This window comes from Salmo salar, chromosome 01, assembly GCF_965601325.2.
Source record: "Salmo salar chromosome 01, fSalSal1, whole genome shotgun sequence".
Lineage (NCBI taxonomy): Eukaryota > Metazoa > Chordata > Actinopteri > Salmoniformes > Salmonidae > Salmo > Salmo salar.
The window spans coordinates 149,909,348-149,923,094 of record NC_138291.1 but is presented as its reverse complement, the minus strand read 5'-3'; the positions used below and the strand labels follow the sequence as shown (position 1 = coordinate 149,923,094).

General features: G+C 47.1%; 1 protein-coding gene across 4 annotated transcripts in view; it reads left to right on the top strand.

Annotated features, from left to right (window-relative positions):
* The window catches only part of nup214 (nucleoporin 214), a 76,936-nt gene that overhangs the window by 26,497 nt on the left and 36,692 nt on the right, over positions 1 to 13,747 (top strand). For all 4 annotated transcript variants that reach the window (XM_014133089.3, XM_014133105.3, XM_014133096.3 and 1 more), the window contains exons 16-29: positions 1,332 to 1,481; positions 1,764 to 1,922; positions 2,097 to 2,200; positions 2,303 to 2,494; positions 2,695 to 2,780; positions 2,872 to 2,955; positions 3,062 to 3,349; positions 3,579 to 3,746; positions 4,455 to 4,563; positions 9,531 to 9,609; positions 10,467 to 10,539; positions 10,808 to 10,907; positions 11,236 to 11,285; positions 11,433 to 12,977. In XM_014133089.3, the coding sequence (XP_013988564.1) occupies positions 1,332 to 1,481; positions 1,764 to 1,922; positions 2,097 to 2,200; positions 2,303 to 2,494; positions 2,695 to 2,780; positions 2,872 to 2,955; positions 3,062 to 3,349; positions 3,579 to 3,746; positions 4,455 to 4,563; positions 9,531 to 9,609; positions 10,467 to 10,539; positions 10,808 to 10,907; positions 11,236 to 11,285; positions 11,433 to 12,977 (3,187 nt within the window). The remainder of the gene's footprint in view (positions 1 to 1,331; positions 1,482 to 1,763; positions 1,923 to 2,096; positions 2,201 to 2,302; positions 2,495 to 2,694; positions 2,781 to 2,871; positions 2,956 to 3,061; positions 3,350 to 3,578; positions 3,747 to 4,454; positions 4,564 to 9,530; positions 9,610 to 10,466; positions 10,540 to 10,807; positions 10,908 to 11,235; positions 11,286 to 11,432; positions 12,978 to 13,747) is intronic.

Below are 13,747 nucleotides of genomic sequence, written 5' to 3'. Positions count from 1 at the left end.
ACACTTCTTCAGTGTGACAGTGGCCATCGAAGGTGAGTATTTGCCCACTGAAGTCGGTTACGACGCTGAACTGCAGTCAGGTCAAGACCTTGGTGAGGACGCAGATGAGCTTCCCTTACACTGTTTCTGACAGTTTGTGCAAAAATTCTTGGTTATGCAAACCCACAGTATCATCAGTTTTCTGGGTGGCTGATCTTAGACGATCCCGCAGGTGAAGAAGCCGGATGTGGAGGTTCTGGTCTGGCGTGGTTACACGTGGTCGGAGGTTGTGAGGCCGGTTGGACATACTGCCAAATTGCCTAAAATGTCGTTGGAGGCGATTTATGGTAGGGAAATGAACATTAAATTCTCTGGCAACAGCTCTGGTGGACATTCCTGCAGTCAGCATGCCAATTGCACACTCCCTCAACTTAAGACATCTGTGGCATTGTGTTGTGACACAACTGCACATTTTCAGAGTGGCCTTTTAATTGTCCCCAGCACAAAGTGCACCTGTGTAATGATCATGCTGTTTAGTCTTGTGTGTTAGTCTATTCTACACAATTGCGCACAGTAGGCACAAAAACATGAACTCGTATCCTTGATGTTAAGTCTAGCGCGACCCGACCTGTAAATAAAGCAGACAAAAACAGATGTTCAAGATCAGTTCACTAGGGATATTAGATCCAATGTGGATCCAGGCACAACTGTCCTCACCAGTGTAAAGAATGAGACGGAAAAATATTCTGGACATTCCTCGTTAACCTTTTTTCCGGCACTTGGGCTGTTGCATTGCATGCGCTATCACAACAGCTGTTTGTCACTTGACTATCAGTAAGAAAATATCTTCCTGGATAAGATGATGATGTGTGAAAATAGCTCATCACAAAATGCGCATCCAACAAATATTGTGCATAATTATTGAAGAACCACGTTCATGACAGTATTGATTTAGGTTTTAAGTAGGAAGGTAAGGTGACTCTCGTTTAGAAGACACTCGTTCAATGTCTAATTTGACTGATTAATGCTTAATATAATGATAAACGACAACTTACACTGCCATAATTGCAAGGACAGAAAAGTAATGTTTTATGTCACATGATTTTAGACACATCCGTCGAGACAACAACCATGAGAAAGGGTTAAACAGGTTTTAAATCAACGCGTACATTTTATTGAATGTAGCTGGCTCCCCCCTTATATCTTAATGTAATGACATCAACAATAAAATGGCAGATTATCAACAGCTGTAAGAAGTTTTCCAGTGTAAGAAATCCTCACTGATACCCGAGTTTATAGAAAGACCCATATGGTTCATCATGGTAGCTTCATGCTGGTTGTGTTCCTCTCAGATCGCCCACTTCCAGAAGGAGTTAGATGACCTGAAGGCACGCAGCCACAAGGCAGACTTCAGAGTGGGCACCACAGAGGAGATGAAGGAGCTGAGGAAGGAGTCTGAGGACCTCCACATCTTCACCCTGGAGATCAAAGACACCACTGAGGTACAGTACGGATTTAATTTCATTTGATTAGATGTTATTATTTCAGAGATAAGGCCAGCATCAATCAGAATATGAAGCTCTGTGTAGTTGCCATTGTTAATTTATGTACCCAGTTGTGTAAATTCAAAGTAACAAAGTAATCAGTTGCATTCACGTGGCCCATGAACTCACACCCCCTGGTGTTGCCAGGTCTATAACAACAAAATTAGCCATTTCAACTTAAGTACAACCACCTAGACCTCATAGGCTCTTACCATGTGTATGTGTGCTTGTTCTCCCCAGTCTCTCCACGGGGACATCAGCACTCTGAAGACCACCATGCTGGAGGGCTTTGCCGGGGCGGAGGACGCAAAGGCCCAGAGTGAGCTCAACAGACACCGGGGCTACCTGCAGCTGCTGTACAAGAAACCACTGGACCCACGCAGTGAAGACCAACTCAAGGTAAGCCTCTGGATAGATACGGAATGAATGGTTAGATGTGTATATCGAACGTCTATCATTCCTCAGGGTGGATGTGGTAGAAATGGTAAAAGCCTAACACTATTGAAAATAATTCACTGTGTAGAAGACTTTGTTGGACTGTCATTTCTTTTGGGGTTTTCTCCCCATAACCAGGAGATTCGCAGGCTGTACCAGTATGTAAAGTTTGCTGTGGAGGATGTGAACGACGTGTTGGACCTGGAGTGGGAGAAACATCTGGAGAATAAGAAGAAACAGAAGTGAGTGAGAATTCTCTTTCACTTCCTATGTCAATTTCCAATTGTCATTGAATGTTTCCTTTCTAACCAGTTTCCTCTGTGGTACTCCTCTGTCTCTTCCAGACACATGATTGTCCCAGAGAGGGAGGCTCTATTCACAGCCTTGGCCAACAACCTGGACATCATCAACCAGCAGAAGCAGAGGCTGGACACACTGGTCAAAGACCTCCATGCCCTGCGGCTCTACAACAAGACTGCAGCCTGGAGCACTCCTGCCCCCAGCCAGCCTGCTGCTACCACCCCCACCGAACAGAGGTATGTACAAGGGTGTATACCTGAAATACAATGGCCAGATTTATTGTAGCATGAAGATCTGTTCAGAGGCAGTAAGTTTTTTTTTATGTAAAATTTTTCACTGGGGTATGTGTGTTGCAAAGTAGTGTTTTTTTATTTTATTTTTATGCATAGTGGTTAAAAATCAATGATCACTTATGAATTCCCTCTGTATTTACTAGTTTGGACAACGAGCTGGAGAGTTTGAGGGATGCACTCCTGAAAGCCAGTCTGGAGACCATTCCCAAGACCACTTCGAAATCTCCAGGCAAAATGCTTACATTTTCCAACACGTCTCACTGTGTTAACTGTTGTGCTTGAGAGATGTAAATGTAATTTGACTCCTTCAATTTCTGCAGCCAAAATGTCTCCGATGAAGCAGTCTCAGCTGCGTAACTTTCTCTCCAAGAGGCAGACACCACCAGTCCGCTCCACCGCTCCAGGTATTCCCAACACCAACACACAGAACACAGTGACCAGTGCTGAGCAGTGAAGTATAAGTAACGTGTGGCATTTACCCCTCCTGAATGTCCTCTATCTTTCCCCCAGCCAACCTGTCCCGCTCGGCCTTCCTCTCTCCCAAATACTACGCGGACCTGGACGATGTGAGCTCCACCTCCTCCCTGTCTCAGGCCCTGGACCCAGACTACTCCCATTATTTTGCGGAGGAAGAACCAGAGCCTGAGCCTGCCCCCCTCCCCATGCTCCCCCTCTCTATGCCCCGCCACCCCACGGTGGTACGCACCCCCTCCATAGCCCCGGGGTTTGGGGCCATCCAGTCCACTCCCTTCAGTAAGGTGCGCCAAGGACTGGGCCTCAGCCCCATCATGAGCCCAGGTAGGAAACTATTGAGCTTATTTGACCTTTATTTAACCAGGTTGGTTGGAGAACAGCAGGTAATACAACTTTGCTGTTGTTTAGTAGTATGTCATTGATATTGTATGTTTTACCCTCTAGTATCAACCATCAGGACACAGAGAGGACAGACAACCTTATGTCAAAGTGCTGTACTATGGTTTTAAGAGAGCTATTCTGTAGTACAGTAAGTCATCAAATTCTTCTCTAGTTCCAACCAATAAGATCAACATGGGAGGTGCCGACAGCACGGCACTAGCCACTAAGACGGTGAAGCACGGAGCCCCGCCTACTGAGAAGGCCACACCCGTCCCCCTTCCTGCCCAACAGGCTGCTGCTAAAGCCGCTTTCCTCAGACAAATGGCCAATCAGAAACCAGGTAGGCGGGTTGCAATTAATGGGAAGTACATTGCATTTGTGACCGTTTTTCTGTCACTGTAACAACATACAATGTTGCCTTGAGACCTAGTATAAAATCTATGGACATTTTTTTTCTTTCTGCTCTGCAAAGGACATGGGCTTTGGGATCTGTTTCTGTGTTGTGACCATGTTAGGCTATGTTACCTTAACAGTATAACTCGTTTTAAAAAAGAACAAGCTAGGAAGAAACTTTCATTGTTAATCTCACTACATTTAAAACAGTTTGAAGACACTCAGATTAAGAGACCGGTAGAGCTTCTATTCTGCTCACTGTCGGTTCACTTTGAACAGTAAAACTCAATGCTATGTTCATACTCAGACACCAGGGGGAGACAAAGACCTCAGGATCATAGGTGAACTGACAGCCTCATGACTTTACTATGAAGAATAATGGTTGACAATAGTTTAATCAATAAATTAAATAATTACATACAATTATTTAAACAGTGCTTTTAAAGTTTTAATCAATTGAGACTATTCGTCTGAATATAGTGTACATCAGTCTGTTGGTAACCCAAAATAACATGACCGGTATGATTTGAAGTGATTGAATGAAAAGGTTAGATAATTTTTACACACAAAAGTGACAAAATATGTGCGTCTGGTTGTCCCAATGTCAGTTTTAATGACAAATTGTCATTGACGTTTCTTCTTTGTGGTCAACCAGCAGTCAGTGGCTCTCTGACAGAGTCCACCCTGAAGACTGTTCCCCAGGTGGTCAACGTACAGGAGCTCAATGACAAAGGACCGCCACCGCCTATCTCCACTGTGATCAGGTAATCCATCATCATCATCAATTTTACCATCCCTCTTCATCAGGGCGTCACCTTGGGCCTACGCTCAAGAATGCTAGGCACCTTTTCTGATTACAATTCACAAAAAGTAGAAAGGACATTAAATTAAACAAAATATTATGTAGATAAGAAATCTGTAGACAGTGAATACATTTCGTTAGGAACGGGCTGAGTGGATCCTATCTAATATTGTTACAATAGTTGGCTGATTCCAATCTAACCATTACTGTAAAAATAACCTACAGTCCACATAACTACTGTACACAGCAGCTTTCTTGTTTTTGTTTGTCTAATTGAAAAACTTCTGTGTGCTGCAGTGTTAAGGTCTGCTGACAGTGCTGAGCCCCTCAGGGTCTGACACAGTGACTGTGTGTTTAAAAAAAAAAGTAATGTCACGGAAATACAAAGTCTTTCTTTGTAGTCTAATACGTGTAAGGTGTACACTATATACTGTATTTGAGTTTGAACCATGCAGGGTCTTCTGATAGGCAAAGCTTTAAAACGAGGTTCCGCTGAGTGCCAGATTACTCTATGGTGGATGGAGGGAGAGAGGGGTTATCGCTATTTTAGCTTGGCGAGGCACATTTACAATGACTCGCTGATGCAGAAAGAGACAGCTACACACACAAATAAGGGCAATAGAAAGAACAGGGTGAGCGGGTGTGCTGTACAGACAGTGACAGGACTAGACTGGTGCTGCATGAAGGGGCCATGTGTGTGTGTGTGTGTGGGGGATGGGCACACACATGGGCAATGGACCATGTTATAAAGTGTGTGTGTGTGTGTGTGTGTGTGTGGGTGAGTTTACGTCCTGAGGGACGAGGGCCCACTTCAGCACTAGCCTATGCTATTTGTGTGGTTGTGTGTGTGTGGGGCTGCATACTTTACGTCAGTGTACAGTGTGAGTGGTTCCCAACGATGCAGAGAAATATTTTACAAATGATATAACACAATGAGTAACGATAACTTGGTTATATACACGAGGTACCAGCACTGAGTGGATGTGCAGTGGTACGAGGTAATTGAGGTAGAGATGTACATACTGTAGGTGGGAATAAAGTGACTAGGCAACAGGATAGATAATGAACAGTAACAGCAGTGTATGTGATGAGTAAAGAGTTAGTGGAAAAAACGGTCAATGCAGATAGTCCGGGTAGCTATTTAGTTAACTATTTTACTATGTAGCACTAAATAGTTTAATAGTCACTGCCATTGGTGATGAAAGGGCTGTTGATGACAGCTGTGCATGTCATGTCAATACCAGAGTGTCTAAGGGGCGCCAGGATGGACAGATGTTGGCAGCAGGTACAGCCCTGTATTCCTGTTCCCATAAAGTGACAGAGGGAAAATGTCATCGTCCCCAATGTCACAGTACAGTCAGCCTGGAGGGAGAGGGGGCCTTTAATTGGTACCGTCAGCAGTTTCTGGTTTTAGAATAAATGTTCTTGGGGGAAAAGGAAAGTTCATTTTATGCTTAAGTGCAGATAAGAAATAAACGCACACGTTCTGTTCTTTGTAGATAATATCTGGTATTTGGGAATGAAATTGTTTGACTGCACCAAATGTCAGTTTATTCAGAGGACCTTCCTTGCTTACAAATAGAGTTTTGAATAGTTGTTGGTCTTACATTTGAGTGTGAAATGCACTTTACCCATCGTCCTTATCTAGGGAGATCCTCTTTCTCTCTTAGTCTCACCCTGGTCCCTTATTTTTCCCATGGCATCACATTAAATCACCCATGGCTAATAGTCACCCATAGCAACCGGTCTGATTACTTCTCAGACGAGTTATATGCAGGAACAGCCATTTACTAATCCCATATCCCCAGCCTGTCCTGTCTTCACTGCAGTAGTGTTGTCCTGCCCCAGCCATGGTGTGGAACTGGGGAGACAGTATAGATTATCAGAGGCACTGCTGCTGCCAGCCAGATGCCAACTGCCAACATCCGGACGGAGAATGTGATTTGGTGTATGGGGGAAAACACAGCCGCAGCAGTATAGGGTTTTCTCTCACACAACTTCTCTCTCTCACTCCTCTTTTCTGTCCTCGGCTCTCCCATTCTTTCCCTGTCTCTCTCTTTCGTGTCACATCTGTCATCTAATGCCCTTTTACACGCGCACACACACACACACACAACATGACTTAAACAGAGCAGAACACCTCAAAGCATATAGCCAGCTGTAGCATCCTTCCTATTAAGATTTACTTCAATTAATTCATTTCATTTTATCCGTGGGTGGTCTTTACATTTCTAGGCTTCAGTGGCCGTGTGATAGAGTTATAGTGTGTTAGCAGCAGGAACATTGCACTGGAGTGGGTGGTCACTGGTGCCTGGCCTAGCCTGCCTGGCAGTGATAAAGCTGGCCAAGTTGTAAACCTAGGCTGATACATGGCAGTGCTTGTAAATGTCTGTTGGTGCCAGGTTACAGTGCGTGCGTGCGTGCGTGCGTGCGTGCGTGCGTGCGTGCGTGCGTGTGTGTGCGCGCGCGCGCGTGTACGTACGTGTCTTGTGCTTGACCTCTAGTACCTAGGAAACAGCAGACAACAGCAGAGCTCTCTCCCATCTCTCAGAGTTAATGCATGGGTAAGGCCTGCCCATGCAACTTTGATGGAGAGACACTGAATAATTGACAGTGTGTGTTGCTGACCCAAGGCGATAGGTCCACACTTCCGCTCACCAAACGGACATGTTTGTAACTATGGAAATGTTGTAGCAAAGAGAACTTGGCCCTGTTCCAAAACAACTCCTAGCCCCCGTCTTTGCAGATCTGAAAGAATAAGATGGGTCTAAGCAAAATGGGGGAAGTTCCAATAAAACCAATTGAAAACCATTTCGCTTACACCTTTCCAATTCCTGCAGTGTGTGGAGCTCTGTTGTGTCTGGTGTTTGAGTAGTTCTAAAATGTATAGCTTGCTTCACTGTTTGTTGACTACTACTAGTGTTATGTAGGCTACTCTGGTTCCTGCACAGTACTGGCTGATGGGGAGAGCCTGCACTACCTCTTTCTCCCTGGAGGGGGCCCTGTTGTCAATGAGATTTTAGTGGCCATTCTTGGCCTGACTTGGGCATGCTTGAGTAAGTGGGGGCTCAAGATGACAGCATTGGTACCTCACAGTTCAAACTCATCAATGTTTAAATAAACCTGTCACAGGTTCAGCCGTTACTTTACGCTACACATCCTCCTCGGTCTGCTAACTCACTGGCCTTAGCGGCTTACATCTGTAGTGGAAGATCTAGGATCTGTAGCGCTTCCCATTAGCTTTTTGATCACCTCTTATCTCAGGCCTGTTCAGTGTGCCTGTTTCTTCTTTTGTTTAGTGCTTAGGCCATTTCTTCAACAAGCACATTCCTTTTGTGTGTGTGTGCGTGTGCGTATTGATCGATGCGGGCTGCCCAAGGCCCTGTGGTGATGCGGTGCTCATACTGATGCAGCACTGAGACGGCCGTGAGTAGAGTTGCTGATGAGCGGAGTAATCATCCCCAGCTCTGCCACCTGCTCTGTGCCCCCTCATCCAGAACTAGCCACACACACACACACACACACACACACACACACACACAACAAGAACCACCAGACAGACACCCACATTGAAAGATGAAAGAACCACTAAACACACACTTAACCCAAATATTATGCATCTATACACATACATACTCGTCACCACTACCTACCTCATAGGAAACACACAGTCACTTTACCAAACACACAGTCACTTTACCAAACACACACCTCTCCACCAGAGAGAAGATCCACTGTGTCCCTAGTCAGGTTGATGTCCCTAGTACAGCAGTTCTCTGATGTGGAGTCATAGCTTATTGGAGGTGAGTCCATCACATGAGACGAGAGCCATCAGCCCTGGTTTGTGTATGTGGGCTGCAGCCGAGAGAAACAGACTCCAGCTAGACGGCTTTATCAGGTCACTGCCTCCGTCGCATCTGATTCACTGCCGGCATAGGCTAGCAATCTGAGTGCATATCTGGCTTGCCATCCCCCACGGCACTCACTGCCCCAATCTCCCTCTCTTTTATCACCTCTTTCACAAACCGCTCCCTCTCTGTCCTCTATATCCCTCCCTCTTCATCTTTAGTTCTCCCATGCCTCTCTCCCGATCGGTCACTGTCTGCCATGCTCTCTTTCCTTCTCTGCCCTCTCCCAATGTCTTTGCCTCCCTATCTCACCCTCGCTCATTCTCTAACCCTCTGCCCCCCCATCTCCCCCCGTGTCTCTGAGAGGATGTAATTGATGGTCCTCTCTCTCTCTCTGCTAGGCCTCGCTCCTCTATTGTGATGCGGTTGAATATTTTGGCAGGATTCTCCCTGGGGCCATTTTCCAAATTAGCCCTGCTCACAATAACGAGTCCACCACAGCCAGACAGTCTGATAGGCGGCTTATTTTAGAGATGCATTCCCCAGCCAGTCAGTCCCTCAGACACAACACTGGGCCTGTATTGTGTCCATCCACGCCAGTATGGTTTTGGTTCAGTTGTCAATAGTCTGTCCGTGGCAGTGGTTGATGTTGAAGAATAATTAGTAAGGCAGTGCAGGCCTATTGTTCTATGGCTTTTGTCTTCTGTATTCTATTCACTACTGTAGGTATCGTACATGGCCTTGGCTTTTGTCTGGGATGAGACTATCCTTGGGTTATGCAGAGTGTTTGCAGATGGGCCAGTAAATTATAGGCTGATGCAAAGCGCTGACACACACACACACACACACACACACTCACACACCCCAATTAATCACTTGTGGCGTGAATGGCAATCACACCTCAGTTGTAAGTATGTGCATGTCTCCTCACTGACTTGCATTCGTTAACTTTCGGAAAGCAATTCCTGATGAAATGGAGTGGAGGAGATGAGAAATTAGGCTGTATTTCAAATGTGATGTATGCTTTGAATCCAGCTCGTTGTGCACGGTTGTTTTTATTTCCTCTTTCTCCCTCTCTCAGCTCCTCAGTCCCAGCCCCGGTCGGTCAGGTTGTTCAGCAAGTTTTGGCTACAGTGGCCAACACCAACCAGGCCAAACGAGTGAGTATCAGCAGCCCATATGGCATCCTCCCAGCTGTCAAATCCTGTGAACTACATCACACTCCATACCTTTATGCCAGCTGTCTGGGTATTACTAGCCAGAGGCCTCATTTCTCCCTGCTCTAAGAAAGTCAAGTCAAGGTAAAACGTCACCAACTTGCAGTCGGAACCAACTGAATACATGTGCAAGAGATATTCAGCTACAACCGGAGGCAAATGGAAATTCAATAGAAAGTTATTGTTTATTCATAAATACCAAAGAGTTTAATGTGTGTGCTATCAGTGGCTGAATATCTCTCCTACACCCCATCTCTAAGAACTCAGCAACTCTGTGTAGTTCCTGGAGTTCCAGTGTAGTTGGCTGACGGCTGGGCTGCGTTGTTATGGGTTAGAGTGCACAGGGCTGTGAAATGCCCCAGGTTCCTCCCATGTCCCAGCGGTGGAGTGATACAAGTGGCAACTGGGTGGGAACTGAATCATACAGGGGAACTCTCACACACATCACACCCCATTTCGAACCAGGTTCAAGTTTACGGGATGACCCAAGCACTCATGACGCATAGCCTACACACCGATACACTCACAGAAAAAACACAGAATATGTTAACACTAAAACACTGTTTTGTGATAAACAGAATCCAAAGTCTGAGTAGTGAGATTAACTAAATTACATTTTGCTTTGATTTAGGATAAACATGAAAGTACATTTTTGGGTTCTCTAAAATAACATGTATTTTTCATTTTTGGGGGGTGTTTTTCGCCTTCTTATTTTCACCCTCTTACTTTGTTACTGGTTATTTTTGAAGCCTTGGCAAAGAGAGACGTTTAAACTGTCCTTCTGTTGTTTTTCTTGTCAGAATTCTACTCAAGGCATACTGAAGGTGTCCGCTGAGAGTGTCTGCTCAGCTTCCCCCCAGGGTTTTGTGTTTGGTAAGTACACACTGTAAAGATGAGATGTTTTAGATGCTCATCCCATCAAAACATGCTGGAAAGTCCCTTCCACCTAGAGTTGATGTATTTTTCCCAGGGTTTTTATATACTAGAAATCTACAAAATATCTGAGTGAACCATTCATACATTACATCCATTTGATTACATTCCGTACGTTACATATTTGATTAGCTCTTAGTATAAAAAGGTGTACTAGAACCTAATTATCATGCTTAATTTAATGCCATCTCCTCTCCCTCTCTCCCAGGCGGACCCCCTAAAGCTGACGCCCCAGTCTCCCTGCCCCCCTCCAGCTCAGCCCCATCACTGGGGGAGCAGAGCAGCAAAGCCTTCTCCTTCACCGCAGCGTGAGTCTCTGGGGTCAGGGGTCAGAGGGACACTTCATATTTTATATTTTAATTTTTTTTACATTTTAGTCATTTAGCAGACGCTCTTATCCAGAGCGACTTACAGTAGTGAGTGCATACATTTCATACATTTTTTTTATTTGTAATATTTTTTTTGTACTGGACCCCCGTGGCAATCGAACCCACAACCCTGGCGTTGCACACACCATGCTGGCGTTGCAAACACCATGCTCTACCAACTGAGCCACAGGGAAATAGGGAAGTTGAATAAAAGAAATAGACCAATGGCTGACTGTGTTTTCTCATACTATATGATGCTTTTGGACAGGTCTGCCGGGGGCTTCAGTTTCTCCTCTGTGTCCCAAGGAGCTCCACCAGGTACCTCTCTCGCTCATGCACAGCCATATATGCCACACATCAGTTTTAGTAGGCAGTAAAGTCAGTGTTAAGTTTGTTGAATGCCATATCAATGAAAGAGTTGTCTGGCTTAGTTTGTAAATCTGCGGTTCATATCTCTCTTCCCAGTAAAGGACGTGAGTAAATTCTCCTTCAGCAGCGCTGGCGGCGGCACAGGAAAGATGATGTTCGGCTCCTCTGCCGGGGAGGAACCCTTCTCCTTCACCCCCAAATCCACCTCCCCCGCCCTGGGGGCCAACGGCTCCCCCACCCCTCTTTCCAGCATGTCAGGCGAGCCTGTGAGGCCCACCTCCATCACCCCCACCCTCAGAGTGGAGCCCCAGGCCCCCAAGGTGGTAGGAGGAGAGACCCTGGGGAGTTTCTCAGGTCTACGTGTGGGCCAAGGGGACGAAGAGAAGCCCTCAGCGGCCACGTTTAGCTTTGGGCAGCCGGACAACGGAGGGGCGCTAGGGTTAGGCACGGGGGCAGCCCAGTTTAGTTTTGGGTCGGCCCTCCAGCAAGGGAAGCTAGCCGAGGCTGCATTTGGTGAGGCGGATTCTACCTTGACAGACTTATCCAAGGCTGCATTTAAGCCTCCCGAACCAGCCGCCCTGTCTGTCACTAAGCCTGTGTTCTCCACGTCAGCAGCCACCTCCTTCAGCAGCCTCCTAGCGGCACCCCTCTCTTCCCCCTCAACCACCCTGGAGAAGGAGCACCCCAAAACCCCCACCCCCCCGGCAGACCCCACTCCACCCCTAGAGCCTGCTTCCTCACAGCCCAGCCCCTCCGTCAGCCCCCCTATCGCTGAGCCTGAGGTTACTACCTCGCCAGAGTCCTCAGTCACCCCCACCCCTACCATCCCTGAAAAAGCCCCAACGCCCCCAGCTCCCCCCACCGCCTCGACCACCTCTTTCCCCCCTGCCTCCATCACCCCACCAGCCCAGGCAGCCCCAAACACCAGCCCAGAGCCTGTCAATGAGTCCACGCCTGCCCCTGAGGCCTCACCACCCGCAATCACCCCCACCCCGGTGGCCCCACCACTAGCCTACCCGGCCCCCAGCTCGGACAAACCTGTCTCCATCTTCACCCAGCCACCGGCCGTCATCGCAGTTAGCACAACTATAGCCGTCACCAGTCTCACCCCGGTCATCAACACTGCAGCCCCCGCCTCCACCACCCCTACCAACTCCAACTCCGTATTTGGGCAGCCCGCTCCAGCCTCAGCGGCTGCCGGCGGCTTTGGTTCCACCGGCTTCGGTGCTCCCCCTGCTACAGGCGCAGCAGCTGGCTTCGGGAAGCCCGTATTCGGACAGACAGTAGGCGGGTTTGGCCAGCCTGCTGCTAATGTAGCCGGTGGCTTTGGTTTTGGCCAGTCTGCATTTGGGGCCAACCCCGGATTTGGACAGCCCGCAGCGGCCTCCCCTGCTGCAGTTGCCAGTACCGCTGCTAGTGGAGGTGGTTTGTTTGGAGCCCTCAGTGTCAGCAATGCAAGCGGCTTTTCCTTTGGCACCCCCAGCGCCAGTACGGCCAGCAGTACAGGCACAGGCCTGTTCGGGCAGCCGAGCGCCACCCCGGCCTTCGGGCAGCAGAGTGCCGGGTTTGGACAAGGCTCTGTGTTTGGAAGCAACACCACCACTACATCCTCCACTGGTTTCAGCTTTGGACAGGCTGCAGGTGAGTGTGTTTGTGTGTGTGTAACACGTGTGTGTGAAAAGGCACTAATACTTGTTCCATCCTAGAATTCATCACCAATATAGTGTATTTTCTAAGTGGCAGACAGCTCAGGTCCAGCGTCTTATTGGAACATGGTCACCATGACACTGTATGAGGTTGTTTTAAGCCAGTCTAGTATTTACACAGATGACATCTCAAGCTGCCATTCTATCTCTTCTAGACTGGATGTAAAATCTGTTTAGGGATCAGACAATACCTAATGCTTCAGGATTGGATTACCAGATTCTAGTTGATTTTGACAAATACTCTCCAAATTCCATATTTAGGACTACTATAATTTTAGCAATGGTATGTTCACCTATACAAACATAGGTAGGGAAATAAGCAATGGGGCATCCTTGACAGTCAGAGCTGCTGCCAAAGTGTTTAAATGAATGTTGTTTTCCGTCTGTGGGACTGAACAGCATCATTAGGAAAGGCGTTTATCACGGCCATTCGGATAATGCAGCTAGGAGAGGAGCCCTTTACTCTCTGATACAGCCTCGTCCAGTCCATCCATCTGGGCCTGTTAGGATCTGCTGGTTCTGGCAGGCCATACTTCTCCGTATGTCCATGGGTCATAGGTACAGACACACATGATTTTATTTATTTTATTTAACCAGGTAGACAAGCTGAGAACAAGTTGTCATTTACAATTGCGACCTGGCCCAGATAAAGCAAAGCAGTTTGACGCATACAACAACACAGAGTTACACATGGCGTAAAACAAA